Source organism: Dufourea novaeangliae, unplaced genomic scaffold (assembly GCF_001272555.1).
Source record: "Dufourea novaeangliae isolate 0120121106 unplaced genomic scaffold, ASM127255v1 scaffold355, whole genome shotgun sequence".
Taxonomy (NCBI): Eukaryota; Metazoa; Arthropoda; class Insecta; order Hymenoptera; family Halictidae; genus Dufourea; species Dufourea novaeangliae.
In genome coordinates this window covers 439816-457211 of record NW_015374251.1, presented here as the reverse complement: position 1 = coordinate 457211, position 17396 = coordinate 439816, and the positions used below count along the sequence as shown (strand labels likewise).

Below are 17396 nucleotides of genomic sequence, written 5' to 3'. Positions count from 1 at the left end.
TTACTCCAAGGCCATTCCCTTTTTGTTTGTGTCGACATCGCCTACGTTTTTCCCTTCGAGCCAATCTCTTCCTTTCTCTCCCTCTCTCGTTCACTCTCGATTCCCTCGTAAGCTCGTGTGTACACGTTAGTAATTACTAGCAAATTATTTCACAGACACTATTCCCCACCCCCTTTTTCTACCAGCAACCCCATCCGTCGTGCGTACAACCGAGATACATTCGTACGTTCATAATCCCTCTCTCGTTAATACGCAGAAATTCATCCACACACCACACACACACCGCAAGCATTCACGAACACACTTGGACAAGTTGGGCACGCACGTGCGTGCATACTGATGCTCTTTTCGTGCGTACCTTTCGCCCTCCCCTCCCCCGCTGTTCCAACTAATCATTCATTCTATGAACAGTCACCATCTCTTGTGCAACGAGCATACATGTTAACGCCACGAATACACAAGTTTGTCCTCCACCTGAATTATTTTTCTTTTCACTTTATAACTGCCTACGTTTGTCCCTTCGGCTATCTTTGTTTTGTTAATTATTTCGTTTCCCGGCTCTGTTCCATTTGTTCACACGCACACAAGTTTTTTTTTTTCCCCCGTTCATGCTTCTCGTTCGTGGACACGATTCCCTCTTTTCTCGGTGAAACGATCCAACGATTCTCCATCGAATTGTCGTCCCTTCACGCCTTCCGTTTCTTCCTTTTACCATTCCTCCCTGTCGCTCGTTCTTTCACCCTTAAATTCTTTCGTTTCCCGTTCATGATGATCATTCGTTCAATCGACACACACACACAGCAAATATTCTCTCGATCGTTCACTCTTCCAACAATGTCTTTCTTCAGTTCTAGTTCTGCCTGTGCTTCTAAAGTCGAGACTCTCGGTGGTCTACTGCTTTTACCTCGTACATTCTTTTTTTATTTCTCTTTGCAAGGGAGACCACCGTGTGGGCGTCTTCACGCCATATTTGTGTATTTCTATTTTCCTTGTTTCTCTCTCTCTCTCTCTCTCTCTCTCTCTCAATCATTTTTTTTTCTTTAAATTGTTTTGTTACTTGTCACGCGCGGCGCAGCTCAAATAAGATTCAATGGAAGTGTGTGTGTTCCTTTTTTTTCTTTCTTCTTCTTCGTGTGTGTCGTGTGTGTATTATGTGTTATCTACAAAATATCTTAATTACTCGCTAATTACAGCACAAAACATGCAAATATAAAAATTTGCATTATATTATCGTTAATATTTATATATATAATCGTCACCCCAATATTATCGTTCCGCATCGCACCATTTTAAGGTTCGTCAAACAGATTTCTCGTCGTCGGATAGTTTTGTCTCGATCAGTTCTCTCTCTCTCTCTCTCTCTCTCTCTCTCTCTCTCTCTCTCTCTCTCTCTCTTTCTCTCAGTTAATTCATTTATATATTATTATACTGCTAATAATCGTTTGTTTCTTCCTCGTCTCTCCGTCGTTCCGTCCCACCCCCTCCACACATCTTCCTTTCTCACTCTCACCGTGTCTCTCTCCGTCTTTGTCTGTCCCCTACTATTATTTATTTTTTTCATCTCCGCGTCCCCAGACATCCTTTAGTAGTGTTTCCTTTCATTTCTCTCCCTCGACAGTTAATATCCCATCAATCTCCACACGATTTCACTCGTAGTTTCGACCCCGTTCTGTTTCTCCACGTCAATCCTTTCTCCATTTTTTTTTGTTCTCTCCTTTCATTAACTATGTAAATATCTTACACTATATCGATATTATTCCAATTCACGAAGGGGGGAAAAGATATACCAGACACGCGCGGTGGCGTTCGCCATCCGTAGCATACCTGTGTACTCGCGCAACTAACACCGATAAATTCACTTTCTTATTTCTTCCCCGTGTTTACTCGATATAAAACTACACAACAACCACACGATGCCGTGGCGTTTGTATATCGACACTTTATTCCATGCTACATAACCTCTGTGTGTATAACCAAAATCCCGCGTTTATTTTTTTTTTCTTTCCATTATTCTCTCGGTACTCTGTATAACGTACTTCCTCCTCCTCTCTCACACACATTCTCGCTTTCTCTCCCTTACTGTGAACTATCATCTTCCTACTCGCACTCTTTTCTACACCTTTCTACGGTTTTTTTGTTGTCTTTCTCGCACTTCCTATCTCGCACACGTACACGCACACATACACGCTCTATTATCTCTTTCTCGCTTCCGTATTATCTATATAGAATAGCAGCCACTATGTATATATATAGCTGTCTCTTTCTGTCACCTTGGAAAAAAAATCCATTATCATTTTACACAAGGAAGGAGGCTAAACAACCACGGATATCAACACACCCGCGTGTCCCAAAAAAGAAAAAGGAGAATACCGTGTCTCTGTCAACAAAAGAGTTACGCGCCCCTGGAGCACTGGAACAACACACGAGCAACGATCGCGGCCACCTGCTGATCCAGTATCTGACTCATCACCAGTGCAAGCAGCCGGGACTCGTGCTGTAACAGTAGAGTTCTGTTGTCCGGATGCCTGGCGAGGTTCAACAGGGTACCGGCCGCTCGTCTCAGCATATCCAGACTGGTGCCCATCAATTCCGGATTGTCACGTAACGTGGCCAATCCGTGCTGATTCGCGACACCGAGCGCGGTCGATTCCGCTTGTTCGATGAATGCTACCAACAACGCAACGCAAGGCGTTTGCAGGGCGATTGTGCGGGCCACACCGCTGTCCGCCGCGGACAGAAAGTGAAGCAGATTCACGCCAAACTCCCGTAAAACCTGTTCCTCGCTTCGACAAAGTAGCCTGGTCAATACGGAGCAGAGTCTCTGGAGTCTCGAGTACGGTGGCGTCGCGACGACCAGGTCCACGTTGCATTCCGTGACGCATAGCTTGCACAATGCCTCCAGCGCTAATCTCTGCGGCGACAGAGACGAGTTTGGCCCGACCGTGGGGAAAGGATCCTGGCCGTGAGCCGCTGGACACACCGCCCAATGTAGAAGACCGTCCAACACCGGCCGGGATATCTCCTCTGGATGTTGACTTAGATCCAAGTGGCCGGCTATATTCGCCGCCATTACCAGCACGTTTTCTCTTATATGATGCAGAAAATCCCACCACCATTCGCTCTCGCCTTGCAAGCTGCTGCAAGAATCCGCAAAATCCGCGTCCTCCTCCCGGTCGTAGTTGCGCGTCTTTTGCGTTCTGGCCGGATGCTCGTGGTGGAGCAACAACAGCTTCCCGAGAAGGCTCAGGAACGTCATGTTCTTGGCGAACTCGGTCTCGTTGCCCGGTATGAATGTGAGATTCCTTAGAATTGTCGACAAACAGACGCAACGTCGAGCCAGGTTATCCTGTGTCTCGGTGACGAGGTATAAACTAGCCTCGTCCCTCGAATAACTCTCGTCCTCGTAGTCGCTTATCCGTCTCCTCTTCAATGTACCCGCTGGATCTCTTATTTTTAATCTTGGTCCCTCGTTATTATCGTCCTCCTTCGGTATCGACTCTTGCTGCTCCTCGATCTCCACCTTGATCTCGATTTTCTCCAGCTCGACATTGCCCGTCGTGTCGTTCAGCCCGTTCTGCGTCGGAACCAGTTCCTCGTCTGTTTTCTGCACGTCCGTGAAGTGCTCGCCCATGTTATTGTTTACTTTCGCGTCGGTCTCGCACTCCTTCTTGAAACCGTCGTTCTTCTTCTCAAACAGCTCCCTCGTTAGATCGTTCATCTCGACCGGCTCTTTCTTGATCCTGGATAAAACGTCGCTTAACGTTTTCGTCTTTTTCTTTTTATCCAATTGCTTTCGTTCGTTCGCCTCTTTTGGCTTATCGCCAAGTTCGGTGGATTTTTGTGAGAATTCCGATGCCTCGAGCATACCGGAGTCCGCTTTAGCTTCGTCCTTCGAGTCGGTGCACTCGACCTCCTTCTGCAGCAACGGCGGCTTCTCGTCTCGGAGAAGACGCGCGAACGGTACCGATCCGATTTCAGTCTGAAAGCAGGTCACTATGTATTTGGTGGTATTACTGTCGACTTGCCAAGGCTCAGTTTCAGATTCGCATTCCTGATGATCCCAAGTCCTTCGTGTATCCAGAACGAACAAATCGTCGTCCCTTGGCACGATTTTCACTGGACGACCCCTCCTCGATAGAAATGTGTAATTCGACGATGATAGTAATTTGGTTCGATCCTCGGGGTCGATGGGACGCGTCACAGCGCCAAGATCCACTTCCGGCCCATCCGCCGATTGGTTCCAGTTACGATCGTCCTCATTTACAGGCGATTCGAACATGTCCGATAAAGAACGGGAGAAATGTTCCAGGAGAACATCGAGCAGCCCAGGCAAATGCGTCAACCCAAAATAACTTACCTGCAAAACGGTTTATCGGATAGTATTTTCAGGACTCTTAATTATCGAGAGGTTAAGCATAATCAAAAGATTAATGATATTACCGATGAATCGTCAAATAATAATATGTTTAGTACGTCAAGGGCCCAACAACTTTCAGCCAATAGACCTGATCGTAAAGCCATCATAATGCGCCAAGCCTCTACCGGTGCAACGTCAGCACGCGTCAGTTTCCGCCGCTTGTAAAGAAGCGGTGTTACTGCTTCCACGCTATCGGGAGGGAATGTCATTTCTCTCTTTGATGTAGGTTGCTGGCTGATCATAGGATTTATCCCGAGCTGATTCTACAAATATAAAACACAGAATAACAGACACGCTGTTCATCGTCTCTACTTGAAATTAAAGGTACCATTTAAATCAATTAAATACCTGATGATTTCCAGGTGTTGGATAAAGAGGGGACGGTTGATTCGTATAACGATGATCCCACGGAGGAGGAGGAGCATGTGCTATAGCGTTCAATGTTTGCTGCGAAGAGGTTCGATTTGGCTGTTGACTAACCCACTGTTGACTACTAGCAATTCCTCCAGTTGGAGGTGTAGAAGGTACAGGACCAACTGGTGGCGTTGGTTGTGGCGCGGGTGGCTGTGGGGGTTGTGATTGCGCCTGTGGTTGCTGAGATGGATATTGAACCCTACTGCTCCCACTGCTACTGTTGTATTGATTGGTTGTATTTGGCCATCCTGTTGTTACAATATTAGCATTACAGAATATAAAAGAAAAAAAAAAAAAAACAATTACTACTAGTACACCGACGAGCAAACTCATCTTCCACTAGGGGGAAAAGTGAGGTAGGTGAAGGGCCTCCTACCATTTAGTTTTTGGAGCTACTGAAATTTATGCGAAATTACCATTCGGTGTAACATTTATTTCAGTACTTGAAATAAATTTCCTAAGTGGCAGGAGACTTTTCTTCTATTCCCCTAGCGGAAACCGAGTTTGCTCGCGAGAGTACGTAATAGAATAATAGATTTACCAGGATACGCTGGTCGTTGCTGATTATACTGAGGGTACTGTTGGTCTTTGGCAAAATCTGGGTGACGCCTGGGTGGATTTGGACCTGGCGGTGGCGGCGGCATATTTTTGTTCGCGCTTGCACCACCCGAGTATATCTGTGACGCTGCGGGAGCTCCATATCCACCCTTTCGTAGAAAATGAACCATTTAGCAAAAGGATGTAGTAAATTATAAGTAACAGAAAGTATTTAAACAAATTTCAGAACCAACGTATAAGGTATAAGAAATAACGATACCTGTTCCTGTCGATAATAATCTTGCGGGCAAGAATAGGACGAAGCAGCAGAAGGCTGGGAAGGTGAAGAAGGTTGACTGGTAGCTGTTTGTGGCGGTACAGTAGCCGGATGTGCCTGCGGCGCAGATGGGTAGCTGCTATTCCTTGCGTTTGGCGGTGTCCCCGTCGGATAGCTCGCAGGTTGTTGGTTACTACTATATCTATTATATATATCCTGCCCGCTGGCGTTGTTCGGTGGCATGTTCCCGCCAGGATATCCCCTATAAATGTTTCCACAATTACGTTTCGTCTTTTACACGTTCCTTCAGACAATTATATTTTATCACGTGAAACCTAACCTGTCCACGTCTGGTACATAAGGTGAATAATGCGACCGTGGCGAGTAAGGTTGATTGAATTCTCCTTGTTGCGACAGTGTGCTTCCTTGGGGGCGAATGTACTGATCTTGAGGGTAATTTTGGTAGGAACCTGTGTTTTGATAACTGCTTTGTTGTATACCTTAAACGCAAAGCAAGTTCGTTCCAAATAATCGGACAATGTCGCGTGACAACATGCTTTTATGAGTAACAATTAGAGGAAAGGTAATCGCGCACAATTAACACTGTACAAAGGATGTGCTTAAGGGGAACATTTACATCATCCTAAGCCGTGAAAGGAGACTAGGAAGAGAGAAGTACCTGGGGTTCGCAGTGGACCAGGGTAGGGCGCCGCGTTCGACTTGCGAGCAGAGCGTCCCACACTGTTGTCGAACGATTTCGCGCTATTCTGCCCGCCCTGGTTCGAACCACCTGCCGGAACATCATTCTCTCAACCGCTATTCCTTTCACACGGTTTCAGAACTATTAGGTTGGTGTCGCTGTCGCGCATATACACCAATCTAATAACATTGTATCTAACAGCAGTAATAGGACAAAGTATGAACTCTACCTTGATGAGGAGAAGGAGCGCTACTTTGACTGGGTGGTCTAGGAGGAGGAGGGGTGTACTCCGATGAAGGTCCACCAGGCGTACCACCGGTATAACCACTCTGATAACTTCCATAACCGTCCATGGAAGCATTACTCGATCCAGCAGCTGGGAAGGAATCTTGTGAATTGGAAGACCCTAAAAGATTTTAATGTTTATTTATTAAAGGCACTTCTTTCGATACTAATCACTACCTAGCTGCATCGCTTTAAAGCAGGAGTCGACAAACTCTTCTTGTAAAGAGCCAAATAGTAAATATTTTAGCTACTAAGAGCGTTATAGCTAAGCACTCAGTAAATATTTTAGCTACTAAGAGCGTTATAGCGCGTACTTTGAAATTTTTTAAAATTTGAAATTGTAAAATCTATTCTTAGTTTGCAGACCCCTAATTTAGAGTAATATCATGGACAGTTACCTGGCGAGGGTACAGAAGCAGTTCCCTTTGATCCTTTCTTTTTCGAGCCAGCCTCAACCTGATTTATAATTGGCTGAGGATCCACGCCACCGCGATCAAAATGACACTCGTACGCCAGTAAATGTTTCGTGTAATGTTTTCGCAACGTATACGCTGCGCTACTGCTGGCTCCGATACCAAGTGAACCAGCTATGTCTTTCCACGTTTTGTTCTTCGTTACCTATGGAAAAGTAACATGATTGTTCCCCATTTGGATGCCGTGTACAATTTACCAATGCAAAATCCAAACAGCAAAAAAAATCTGCATCTCGAGAACGTAAAATTGAAAAACAAAATACACGAGAAACGAACATCGTTACAAAGTACTACTCTAAGAAAAACGAGAAGAAAAAAAAATCGGCTCGGCGTAAATAACCAGCTCTGCCTTGTTGCAATTCGAACGGATTTAATATTTTGTTGTATTTTTTTCTTTCTGACCATGCAGAAAAGTGTGTAAAAGTGAAACAGACAAAAGTACAATCGAAACGAATTACCGTTATTATATTGATATTAAAAGTTTATCTTCACTGTATATTAGAATAATTCCATATAGCACCAAGGTTTGTAGATGAGGATGTGTATTCCACACACGTCGAACGACTAACTTCAAGAAAACATATGTTAAGCTTCTTTTGTTTCTCTCTTTCGTTTTATACACAAGAAAAAAGGAGAATGGAAACACTAATAGCAAAAATAAAAAAATAAAAGAAGATACAACGTGATCATGCACAGTTCAGCACAAACAGAAAGAAGCGTGTTCAGTGATTTTTCAACAACTGTCAATACTTTTAAATGCAAAAAAAAAAAAAAAAAGAAAAAAGAGAAGATAAGAACCAAGAAGAATAAACTCATATGTGACTTCACTCGAGTTTTTCAGCACTTGGCATCTCTCGATGTGAATACACGACATTCGACAAAAAGAAAATGTGAACACATAGAGACAATTTCAAAAAAACTACGTAAAGACACCGAGGGCTAGATGGAACTACACTGCACCTTGCATACCTCCATGAAGCCCCCCCTCTCTTTCACGTAGAGGTATAGCCGAAATAGGTCGAGGGGGTTCTTGGAGATGGTAGGACAGCTTGTAATTGGTGTTCTTCGTTCTTCCATGAAGTTAACTAATTTGTCGAGCCAAGTTCGCCGTTCCATCGAGTCGTCCATTTCGTACAGTTTCGCCAAGCTATCCGGTTTCTGGAATAGTCATTATTGCAACTATTAGCCACCACTTAACCCTTAATCGTCATATTTCTTTAATTTCTGAAGCGCTATTTCTAACAATGTATGTTACACGTACATTTTCATATTATCATGTGTTACAAACGTGAGAGACTATATTAATATTTTTTGTTTTGTTTAACTTAGTTGAGTGCTGCTATAGCCCAAAGTTTTCATGCAGTGAGTGCTGTTTCCTGAAACGTCTATCTTGGAAGATAAGTGAACATAAGAGACAAGTTGTGGATGTATCATGCAGATATGGGAAGCGAAGTAATATGAAAAAGGTTCTCTTGATGATCAAAAAAGAAAAAAACATATATAACTGGTGGGTTCCTCGATTTTTGTGCTGGTCGAAGATAAATAGGGAGGAATGTTACATATATATACACAGGTGTGTGCCGAACAATGTCACCACTATCCAACAACCTCTCGATAACTACATAATGAATATGTCAATAATATGAGAAACATGTTGTTACTTTTATGACACAAACGAAAGGATGATACACATAAATATATGTCTCTATTAAAGTATGAAATTAAAAAGGGAGGAACGTTAAGATGATATACAAAGATCGTTGCAAAGCAAGTACGAAGGACTTATCGTGATTAAATAAAGCTCGAAGCATTCAGTGTAAATAATATTTTTAGCAACAGTATAATAAAAATACTTATAGTGAAAAAACAGTAACCTTAGATCTGTATGGGTCTTGAGGCACATGACTGTTAAAAACCTGTAAAATATATAAAATATTGAAAAATCTAGAAGACTGCGATATATAAACATATACCCTGATCATGTATCTTTCTTACAATTTTCATTGCAAAGACATTGAACATGCGTATAAAAGTACAAATATACACACATATATATATGTATATAGTAAATGTTATGGCAAAGTTCTTGTTTTTTAAAGAACCATACGACAAAAGTATACATACAGGACTAGCAGGTGGGCGTGACCAACCAGGACTGTTCATGTCGGGATATTCTTCATGGATCGAATTGATACTCGCGGCGCCAGGCGATGGAACTGTACTTTGTGGTGTGGTTGGGTGACTATGATACCCACCCATCATTTCTTTTCGCACTTTCGGTGTAAATGCTGGATCTTCCCCAGAAGCTGTATTTCAATAAAGTTATATACACTGTCCCGTAAAAAAACGTTTAATATATTCCGAAAACTCTTTACTAACCGGCTGATGCATTCGACAATGTAGACTGTTGAGAGCCTTCGTCCAAGGATGTGCCATCGGGACCAGTCGTTATTACAGACGTAACAGTACCACTTGAGGTGGATGTCACGTTAATTGATGACGTTCCTACGAGAACAGAATAATTTTCACTCGAATACGTAGCAATGAAACGAACGAAACAGAAAATCTATCGATAGAAAGTACAAATACCTGAAGCTGTAGTGGTTATACCACTGTCATTCGAGGCTTCTGTAGCAAGGTCTGAAGAACTATGACTGGTTGGTGTTGGTGTCGAAGTAGGATGCGAATTAGGAGTGGTACTTGGTGGAGGCATTGGACTTCCTTCGTGATTCAGAGGGGGTGTGGCTGCTGGAGGGTGTAAATGCGGTACAGCCGAGCTTGTCGGGGGTGGCTGACTGCTAACATGATTAGGCGACGGTGGTGGAGGACCCATGGAACTTGCTGGAGGTCCCATGTTGCCAATCACAGCCACACCGGGTGTACCTGGTGGTACCATACCTGTTGTACTACTACTTCCGTAAACTTGAGGAGGTCCAGGGCTGGGTGGCATACCTGGTGGTACGCTATTAAATCCCATTTTATGCTAAACCAAGAAAATTATATTTTAATTAAATATTCAGTGCACATATTCAAAAGGTAATTATAATTAATTCTGTCATTACTTGTAGTTACTGTATAAAGCTTACCGTATAAGGAGGATATTGCACCAAATTGTTGGGTCTGTTAGGAGCCTGATATTGATTATTAGGTGGTGGTTGTGAATTGGCTGGAGATGGATATCCTTGCGGAAATTGTACATGTGGACGTGGAGGAGGATAGGTACTTTGCGCATGATAACCCCCAGGCTGACCTGCAGCCGTTCCACCAGCTGCATATCCCATTCCACCACCCATTGGGTTTATTCCACCAAGATTTGTTGCACCTGGTCCTGGCTGCACAACACCAGGCCCAGTGTTATTAATTTTATAGCTATGCATATGTGGTGAAGGACCCAATGGCTGCTGGTATGCTCCTAGAAAGACAAAAGTTTCCATTGTAAATACTTCTTGCAAAGGAAGTCCCCTACTCTGTATAAAATCATAATTACTTAGACCATTATATTTTTTTATTTACCTTGAGTTGTCATAGGAGAATGACTCATTCGTGCTGGTCCACTACCATCTGACTGGCTACTTGACGGTCGTGGAGGCATCTGAACGTTTTGTTGGCCTTTAAATACATGACACACATTTAAAATATCAAGAAACTGTTTAAATTCAATCCATATACAGTTTAAGACAGCAAAAAAGGAGAATCAACTTGTTTGTTACATAATTATTTAATGCCTCCTCTCCCGAGAGTTAGATAAGAAATTAAAATGCACAAACCAACAGCAGGGGACATCGAGCGAGAACCTGTGGATCCTGTCGGTGAAGGGGTTGGTCTCATCCCCTGTGAATTTGGTGTTCCTGGACAAGCTGGTCCATTCGAACTATCGTTACTATTTTGGCCAGACAATTCCTACAACAGATTGGAATAGCTTATTATAAGAATTAAGGTTAATTAGATACATAATAACAAAGACAGAATACGAATTATAATGGTATTGTATATTGTACCTAAAAATTAGCACAATGTTTCTATTTATTTTCAAATGTTATCTAACATAAATAGAAAGAATCAAAAGGCGTTATTCATAAACGAAAGTATATGTTTAAGGGTTATGTGCATAGAAGTCACTGTCGAGCGAACGTACAACGCTTTATGTCTGATATTATTTTTTAATCAATTTATTCGAGTGCTCATATCCCAGAGACATAATGGAAAAAAACATTAGTGAACCAATGAATAAAAAAGAACCAGAAAGAAAAGTCTCCTCGAAGAATGTCCACTTTTCAAGGTACGTTGATATCCGCATTTATTCTATACGTAGCATGCTGTATTTGCTGTCATATTTTGATCACGAGAAAATCGGAGTTACACACTACACGCGGCACTCGCTATACTAATCGTACGGTGCAACATAACACGTCATATACACGCGCACATGCCTCAATGATATTTATTCCTTTGCATGTGCACATTCGTGTATGTATACACAGAACACACACACACACACACATACTTCGCACAAGTCATTACAATGATACATTGAGTGAGTGAATGTGTAAGTGAGAGAGAGAGAGAAAGCGTACTAGAAAAAAGGAGAGGGACGGTCGAGAGCGAGCGAAAGATATAGAGGGGAAAAGATGAAAAGAGCAAGAGCAAGAGAGAAGACGAGGACCGTGTGAGTAGTACACTGTAAGAGAAAGAAAGATAGATGGGCAAAAGATGGACAGATAAATAGATAAAGACAGGAGGCGAACGTAGTCAGTGAGAGAGAGGAAGACAACACCGCGCGCGCGAGAGAGAGAAAGCGAGAGGTAAGGAGGGAAACGGGTAAACGAAGAGAGAGAGAGAAAGAAAAAGAAAGGAGCACATCATTACACCTACCAGACAGTGGACAGTTCATCCGTAGAGAAGACGATTACAGACTTCCTCGGATGTATCACGGAACGTATAGTAGAGATAGTGTCGGACACAAGGACTCTCGGCATGACGCGAGAATCGAAGGAGAGGCGTTACCCCGCGCGCACTACGACAAAACCGACCGTGGACGACTCGTATGTCCCCTCCGTGCGATTTTCACATGTTTTACGGGAATCCGGTGTAAGAACAACGCACCATGTTCGTATCAGGTGCGGTCGAAAGGGTCGGTGATTCGACGGAACCACACGAGAACGGGCATTATTTCGTCAGTACGTTATAGAACTGCCTACTGGTTCACCGTGTGCTTCGTTCGACCATCGCATGTTGTGTCAATAAGTCCCACTGGTGAGGCGGTTTCGTATCGCAAGGAACAACCCTCCGATATTTTCGATCATGAAACAGTCCACGATCGATCGTATCGGGGCTCGCGCGATATGCAAAAGGTTAGAATTCGGAGCGTTGATCGTCTACGTACGTGTACGTGGCCAAAACCAACTTAAAAACGTGATTCTTTTCAATAGAATGTTCCGTGACTTCGGTTTACAGATTTCGCGTCTAGATGCTCGTTGGAGGGCGTTCTTTCATGGCGCGGCAAGCGTTCGGTAACTGTCGGCCATCCTCGCCGTTTCCCGAGTAAAAGCACCCGTGTGCTCCAAAAACACCGAGAGAGTACGCGGATAGAGAGAAAACTACTCCAAAGTCCAAACATTACGAGGGTGGACTTTTTTTTTGTAAAGTCTATTCGTCGAAATTCGTTTAATTCGTCGACCTAATTAAACTATCGTTATGTTCCGATTAGTTTTTATTCTCCTTTCGTAAAGGTTATCAGAAATTTGGAATACTTGAAAACTTTTGATATAAAGAATTTTACATCACGGACGAGGAAAATGTTTATCCGCCAATTAAACATTCCGAACGATGAATAGAAAAGAAATAAAAAAATCAACCATGCTACTTTCATTTTGTCCTATATAAGGTGAACTATACGTAGCGACATATGTAGATAAACGTTTGTAAATTTATGTTGCTGCGCAACTGCACCGAGGATATTATATAATAATATTTTTATCTGGTAATGTTGTAATATCGTTATCGCTCCAAAACGGATTCAATGGCACGACACTAACGTTCCTAAGTTAAAGTACATACTATTTTTCCAAAATCGTACCCAGTCCCGAGAGATGTGCCTACTCTCTGCATGCCATAAAAGGCATGACAGTAGAACATACGAGTTTATCAGCACATAAACTAATTACATACTTTGTGGCTGTGACGTTTGAAGGGGGACAGAAAGCAAAATGTCATATTAGCGATCCAATTCTTGTTCCTTCATTTGCATGGTAGATCGAAACGAATCAAGTGAATAATCCCTAGATCGACAACAGATACGTCTAATATCAACGCGTAGAAACTACAACCATTTATACGCGAACTCAATAGCTAGGATTTTAACGTCTTTCCGTCATACCAGTTTGCGAAGCGTTTAAAATATATTTGACACTTTTCAGCCGCGTCATGGGAATACGAGAAGTTAGATAGCATGTCGCAGAGTGACAGTTGCATGATCTAACGAACCGAATATAGCTGAACGATATAAAACGTCAGAACTAGTGGGGGGTGAACTGCCTCAAATATTCTGTTTTCTCCCCACCAGCAAGTTCGAGCGAATCACACGCGTACGCTCTTGCTCGCTCCTATGCTCCGTGTAACCTATGTTGCACATCGGCCTCTCACTACCCGCCCATCTATATTGGAAGAAGCGAGAGATCGAATATAGAAGGGAGGGGATACGGGATCCAACACGCACGCGTGTGAATGTATGCGTCCGAAAGGGAGACGCTTACACAGGATAGAGATAGAGATAGGTTTCGAGAGAGAAGGGGAAACAGAGAGCGGGAGAGAGAGAGAAGGGGACGTCGCTAATATCTGGGGCTCCAGCGGCCGCGCAACTCGCGCCCTAATCGAACTCTACAAGTCGCTTATTCTCCATCCCCACTTCCCACACCCTGCCCCTCCTCCCGTAGTCAAGCCATACTCGAGAGATCTCCCTTTCGCTCACTCATGCTTGCTCTTTTCACGAGGGAAGTATTCAAGTACCTCCGTCCACTGTATCCAAGATCAAATGGCACTTTATGCAACGTGAAATTAGAATTGCCCCGCAATGCCGGCAATATATCGTGTCCCACATAGGACACAATTACTTTTCTTTCTTACCGTATTTTCGATTAACTTGCGTCCCGATCGTGCCCGACACAAAAAGACAAAATAACAGTAACACGTGTATACACGTGCATTCGCGCGCATGTGCTCTATAATTAAGATCCAAAGCCACCCCTCAAGTTTCGACATGCGTGTTTTCAGATTTTAAAGAAGTACTAAGGTGTTTTTCTCGTGAATGGCCATCGTAGCATGTTACAGGTATACAAACACACAGGTATACATGTACAACACAATCTTGGAGTATTCACAAGCATGCTATTATTTCGATGAAATTTACTATAGAATATTTTGATATTTGTGTCAGCTAGTACAGTGAATTTATACTCACCCCTGAATCGATTCCTTGAGTATTTGGTGTTGTGGATCTCTGCTGGAGATTGTGGAAACTCTGTAAGCATAAAGATAGTCCTCTTGTGAACTTCGACTTGTCTAACAAATTCTTTGAAATGATTTATACATGCAACCTTACAAATATATTAAATATAATTGTTCTTTTATAAATCCGAACGTCTTGTCTTTTCTATCTTCTACATAGCCATATTATGACTAATAATATCTTGCTGAACTTTCTGGTCTATTCAAAATTATGTACACACGTTTTTTTCTGCATGTCATTAATGACAATTTGATTTACTACATACTTTTTAGAAAAAGTTTGTACACAACACTTTGATCATATTTTAAAATGTGCAAAATCAAAATGTTCTGTGACAATGCATAAGATATATACTTCTTATGGGTGTTGTTTACCTGTGATTGGCCAGTTGTTTGGGGTTGTGGAGATGCAGAAGGTGGTGGTGCTGGAGATTGAGAAAGAGCACGTTGTGGCGACTGACTGGAAGGATTAGCTTGATTAGATGGAGGTGGTGGTGGATTTGGTGGTCCACCTTGGTTCCATCCCCTTTGTTCAGTATATAGACTGGAAGGATGACTTGTTTGTGTAGTGTATGAATTTATCTGAAAAAAATACGAATTACTATTAATTATCCCATCATTGAGAAATTGGTCAATTGTTATCACATATTTATAACTGCTTATAAATATGCTACCTACCTGATGGTGACTATATGGTGCATGTGGTCTTGCAGGAGAGGAATAACGTTGTGTATATTGTTGATATGGCATAGGAGTTGGAGAACTTGGTCCTCCAGGCCCTGTGTGTAATCTTGGTGATCCCTATTTATCATAGAACATATATATGGGTGAGATATTCAACGAAACAAATATTACACCTAACAGTAAAATAGGACATTACGTCGAGCAACCTAAAAAACTTAATGAATCTTCAATTTCATTTCAACATACTTAGCATAGATACATATATATAAAAATTTATGAAAAGTTACCGTCTGTGGAGGTCGTTGACCAGGTTGTGGATAAACTGGAGGGACAACCGGTGGCCTCTGAATAGGCCATGGTTGTTGATAAGGCTCTGGTCCCATGCCAGGATAGTTTCCATGAAACCGATGCACCGGTGTGGACGCCTGAAGTAACTGATTTAATGTCGGAGTCGGACCAGTGGTCTGTGATATACTTTGTCCAGACAGAAACCTTGGCTGGCCTGGAAAGCTGCTCGGCGTACCTCCTACATATGCCAATCGTGATTCAATCTTGGAAGCTACATAATGCTCTTCCATGTCTGCACGATGGACTCTTTCACTTTCATGTATTAAGTGTTTACCATGGTATTCCAATTGTTTTCCTGGAAAATCTCCATGTTTTCCCACGTATTCTGGTATCTGCTTGGCCGGATAATCGGTCAACGACTTGGAGGGAAACTCGTTCGATTTGTTAGTATACTCGTCCGAGTAATCACGTATTACGTTCGGCGTGAACGGATGTCCGGGATGGTTCGGATGACCGGGCGCGTCGAGGGGCTCCTGTTTGCCGATACTTTCTTGGGGCGCCTGGCCAGCCTCTCTGGGTGATTTTACCTCACCGGCAGTGTGTCCACCAATGTCCTCGCGGTATTGACTCATCTCGAAACCCGTGTCCCCGCCGCGATTCACATATTTAAGCAGCTGGGCCGCGCCCCGGGGCACCTTATCACCCGGCTCTGGATCCAGCTGCTGCTTCGCGTTTACACTCGCACTATTCCCACTGACTTGCGGACGTTTCTGTGCGCATTTCACGGACTCATTCAGCTTCACATCGTTTTGTTGGCTCTCGGCTTGCGTCGCAGCCATGTTCTCCTCTCCTCACGGAGCCATCGTCGTCTCATAAACTGGCCAATCGCGGGACCTCGTGTGTCTCGCGTACTATGTGCTTGAGATCGAAATCCTTTCCGGTTGAACCTCTCCTATCGTACCCAACACTTTCCACCACATCCTCAGTCAGACCAGCAACCACTAAGCACCGTACCAACAATTTTCGCTTCCTGCCGTTTTCAAAGTAGAAGGAACCAAAAAAAAAGTCATACGCGAACGTCAAAAGCAGCGTCGCACTTATTACGCCATCTCGCGGCTGTACCGTCAACCATCCCACTCTTTAAACCATTGTTTACAACGGGGCGACGTGTGCTTTCGATCGCGATTCCATCGAATCTGATAATGAGCAATCCGCAACACAGTGTTTCATTTATGAAAATTCACCGATGTCTTATAATATCCAATATATAGAGTGAACAGTATTTCATCGTTTTATATACTCAATTACCGTATTGTTCTCTATTATTTGAAAATCTTATAAAAATATTGGTATAGTTAAATGCACCTTAAGCCGAATAAATTGATCGTTGTATATCGCGTGATCGCTTCTTGTTTCTAAAAAAAAAAGACGGTATAGGAGAGTAGAAAAATAATAGGTCCTAAAGAATGTTAACTAATGATAATACTATGTAAAATCACTTACGCGTTCATTTTTCCTTGTCATATTTGTGAAATTTGGACAAAGAACGAAGAAAATTGCTTGTAACACGATTATGTCCCTTTTTGTTTTGTGATCCCATGCATAAACTATTCAGTCTAGCGCAGGCGCACAGGGTAATATGTAATGGTATAAGAAGTTCAGCTAGAATAACGTTCCTCTACAATGTGTATCTCTGTTTTTTACATTAACAATAATTATGCACAGAGTTACACGGTATTCGTGTACTTTCTAGACTGTACAATATTTCATATTGAATAATTGGAATATTGAAAACAATGAAAATACATTAGAATACTC

At 42.7% G+C, this 17396-nt stretch overlaps 1 protein-coding gene across 1 annotated transcript; it reads right to left on the bottom strand.

Annotated features, from left to right (window-relative positions):
- Positions 1-1233: 1233 nt before the first annotated feature.
- LOC107192611 (trithorax group protein osa-like) lies at positions 1234-16620 on the bottom strand. Its single transcript, XM_015581909.1, has 20 exons — positions 15578-16620; positions 15285-15407; positions 14982-15188; positions 14560-14619; positions 10871-11003; positions 10617-10712; positions 10190-10515; positions 9693-10086; positions 9483-9608; positions 9228-9409; positions 8978-9019; positions 8064-8261; positions 7029-7248; positions 6575-6751; positions 5986-6145; positions 5649-5907; positions 5373-5538; positions 4766-5079; positions 4441-4680; positions 1234-4357 (listed from the first exon to the last, which is right to left on the bottom strand). Exons 1-20 carry the CDS (start codon positions 16415-16417, stop codon positions 2393-2395), a joined length of 6228 nt encoding a protein of 2075 aa, XP_015437395.1. The 5' UTR covers positions 16418-16620; the 3' UTR covers positions 1234-2392.
- Positions 16621-17396: the final 776 nt, after the last annotated feature.

What these genes read in the sequence shown, in the direction of transcription:
- LOC107192611 (XM_015581909.1), bottom strand. Translation starts at nt 16,417, where the DNA reads ATGGCTGCGACGCAAGCCGAGAGCCAACAAAACGATGTGAAGCTGAAT. An exon ending in ATTGTCGAATGCATCAGCCG is followed by an intron (nt 9,410 to 9,482) that starts GTTAGTAAAGAG and finishes ATTGAAATACAG; the next exon opens with CTTCTGGGGAAGATCCAGCA. An exon ending in ATTATTATCGACAGGAACAG is followed by an intron (nt 5,539 to 5,648) that starts GTATCGTTATTT and finishes TTTCTACGAAAG; the next exon opens with GGTGGATATGGAGCTCCCGC.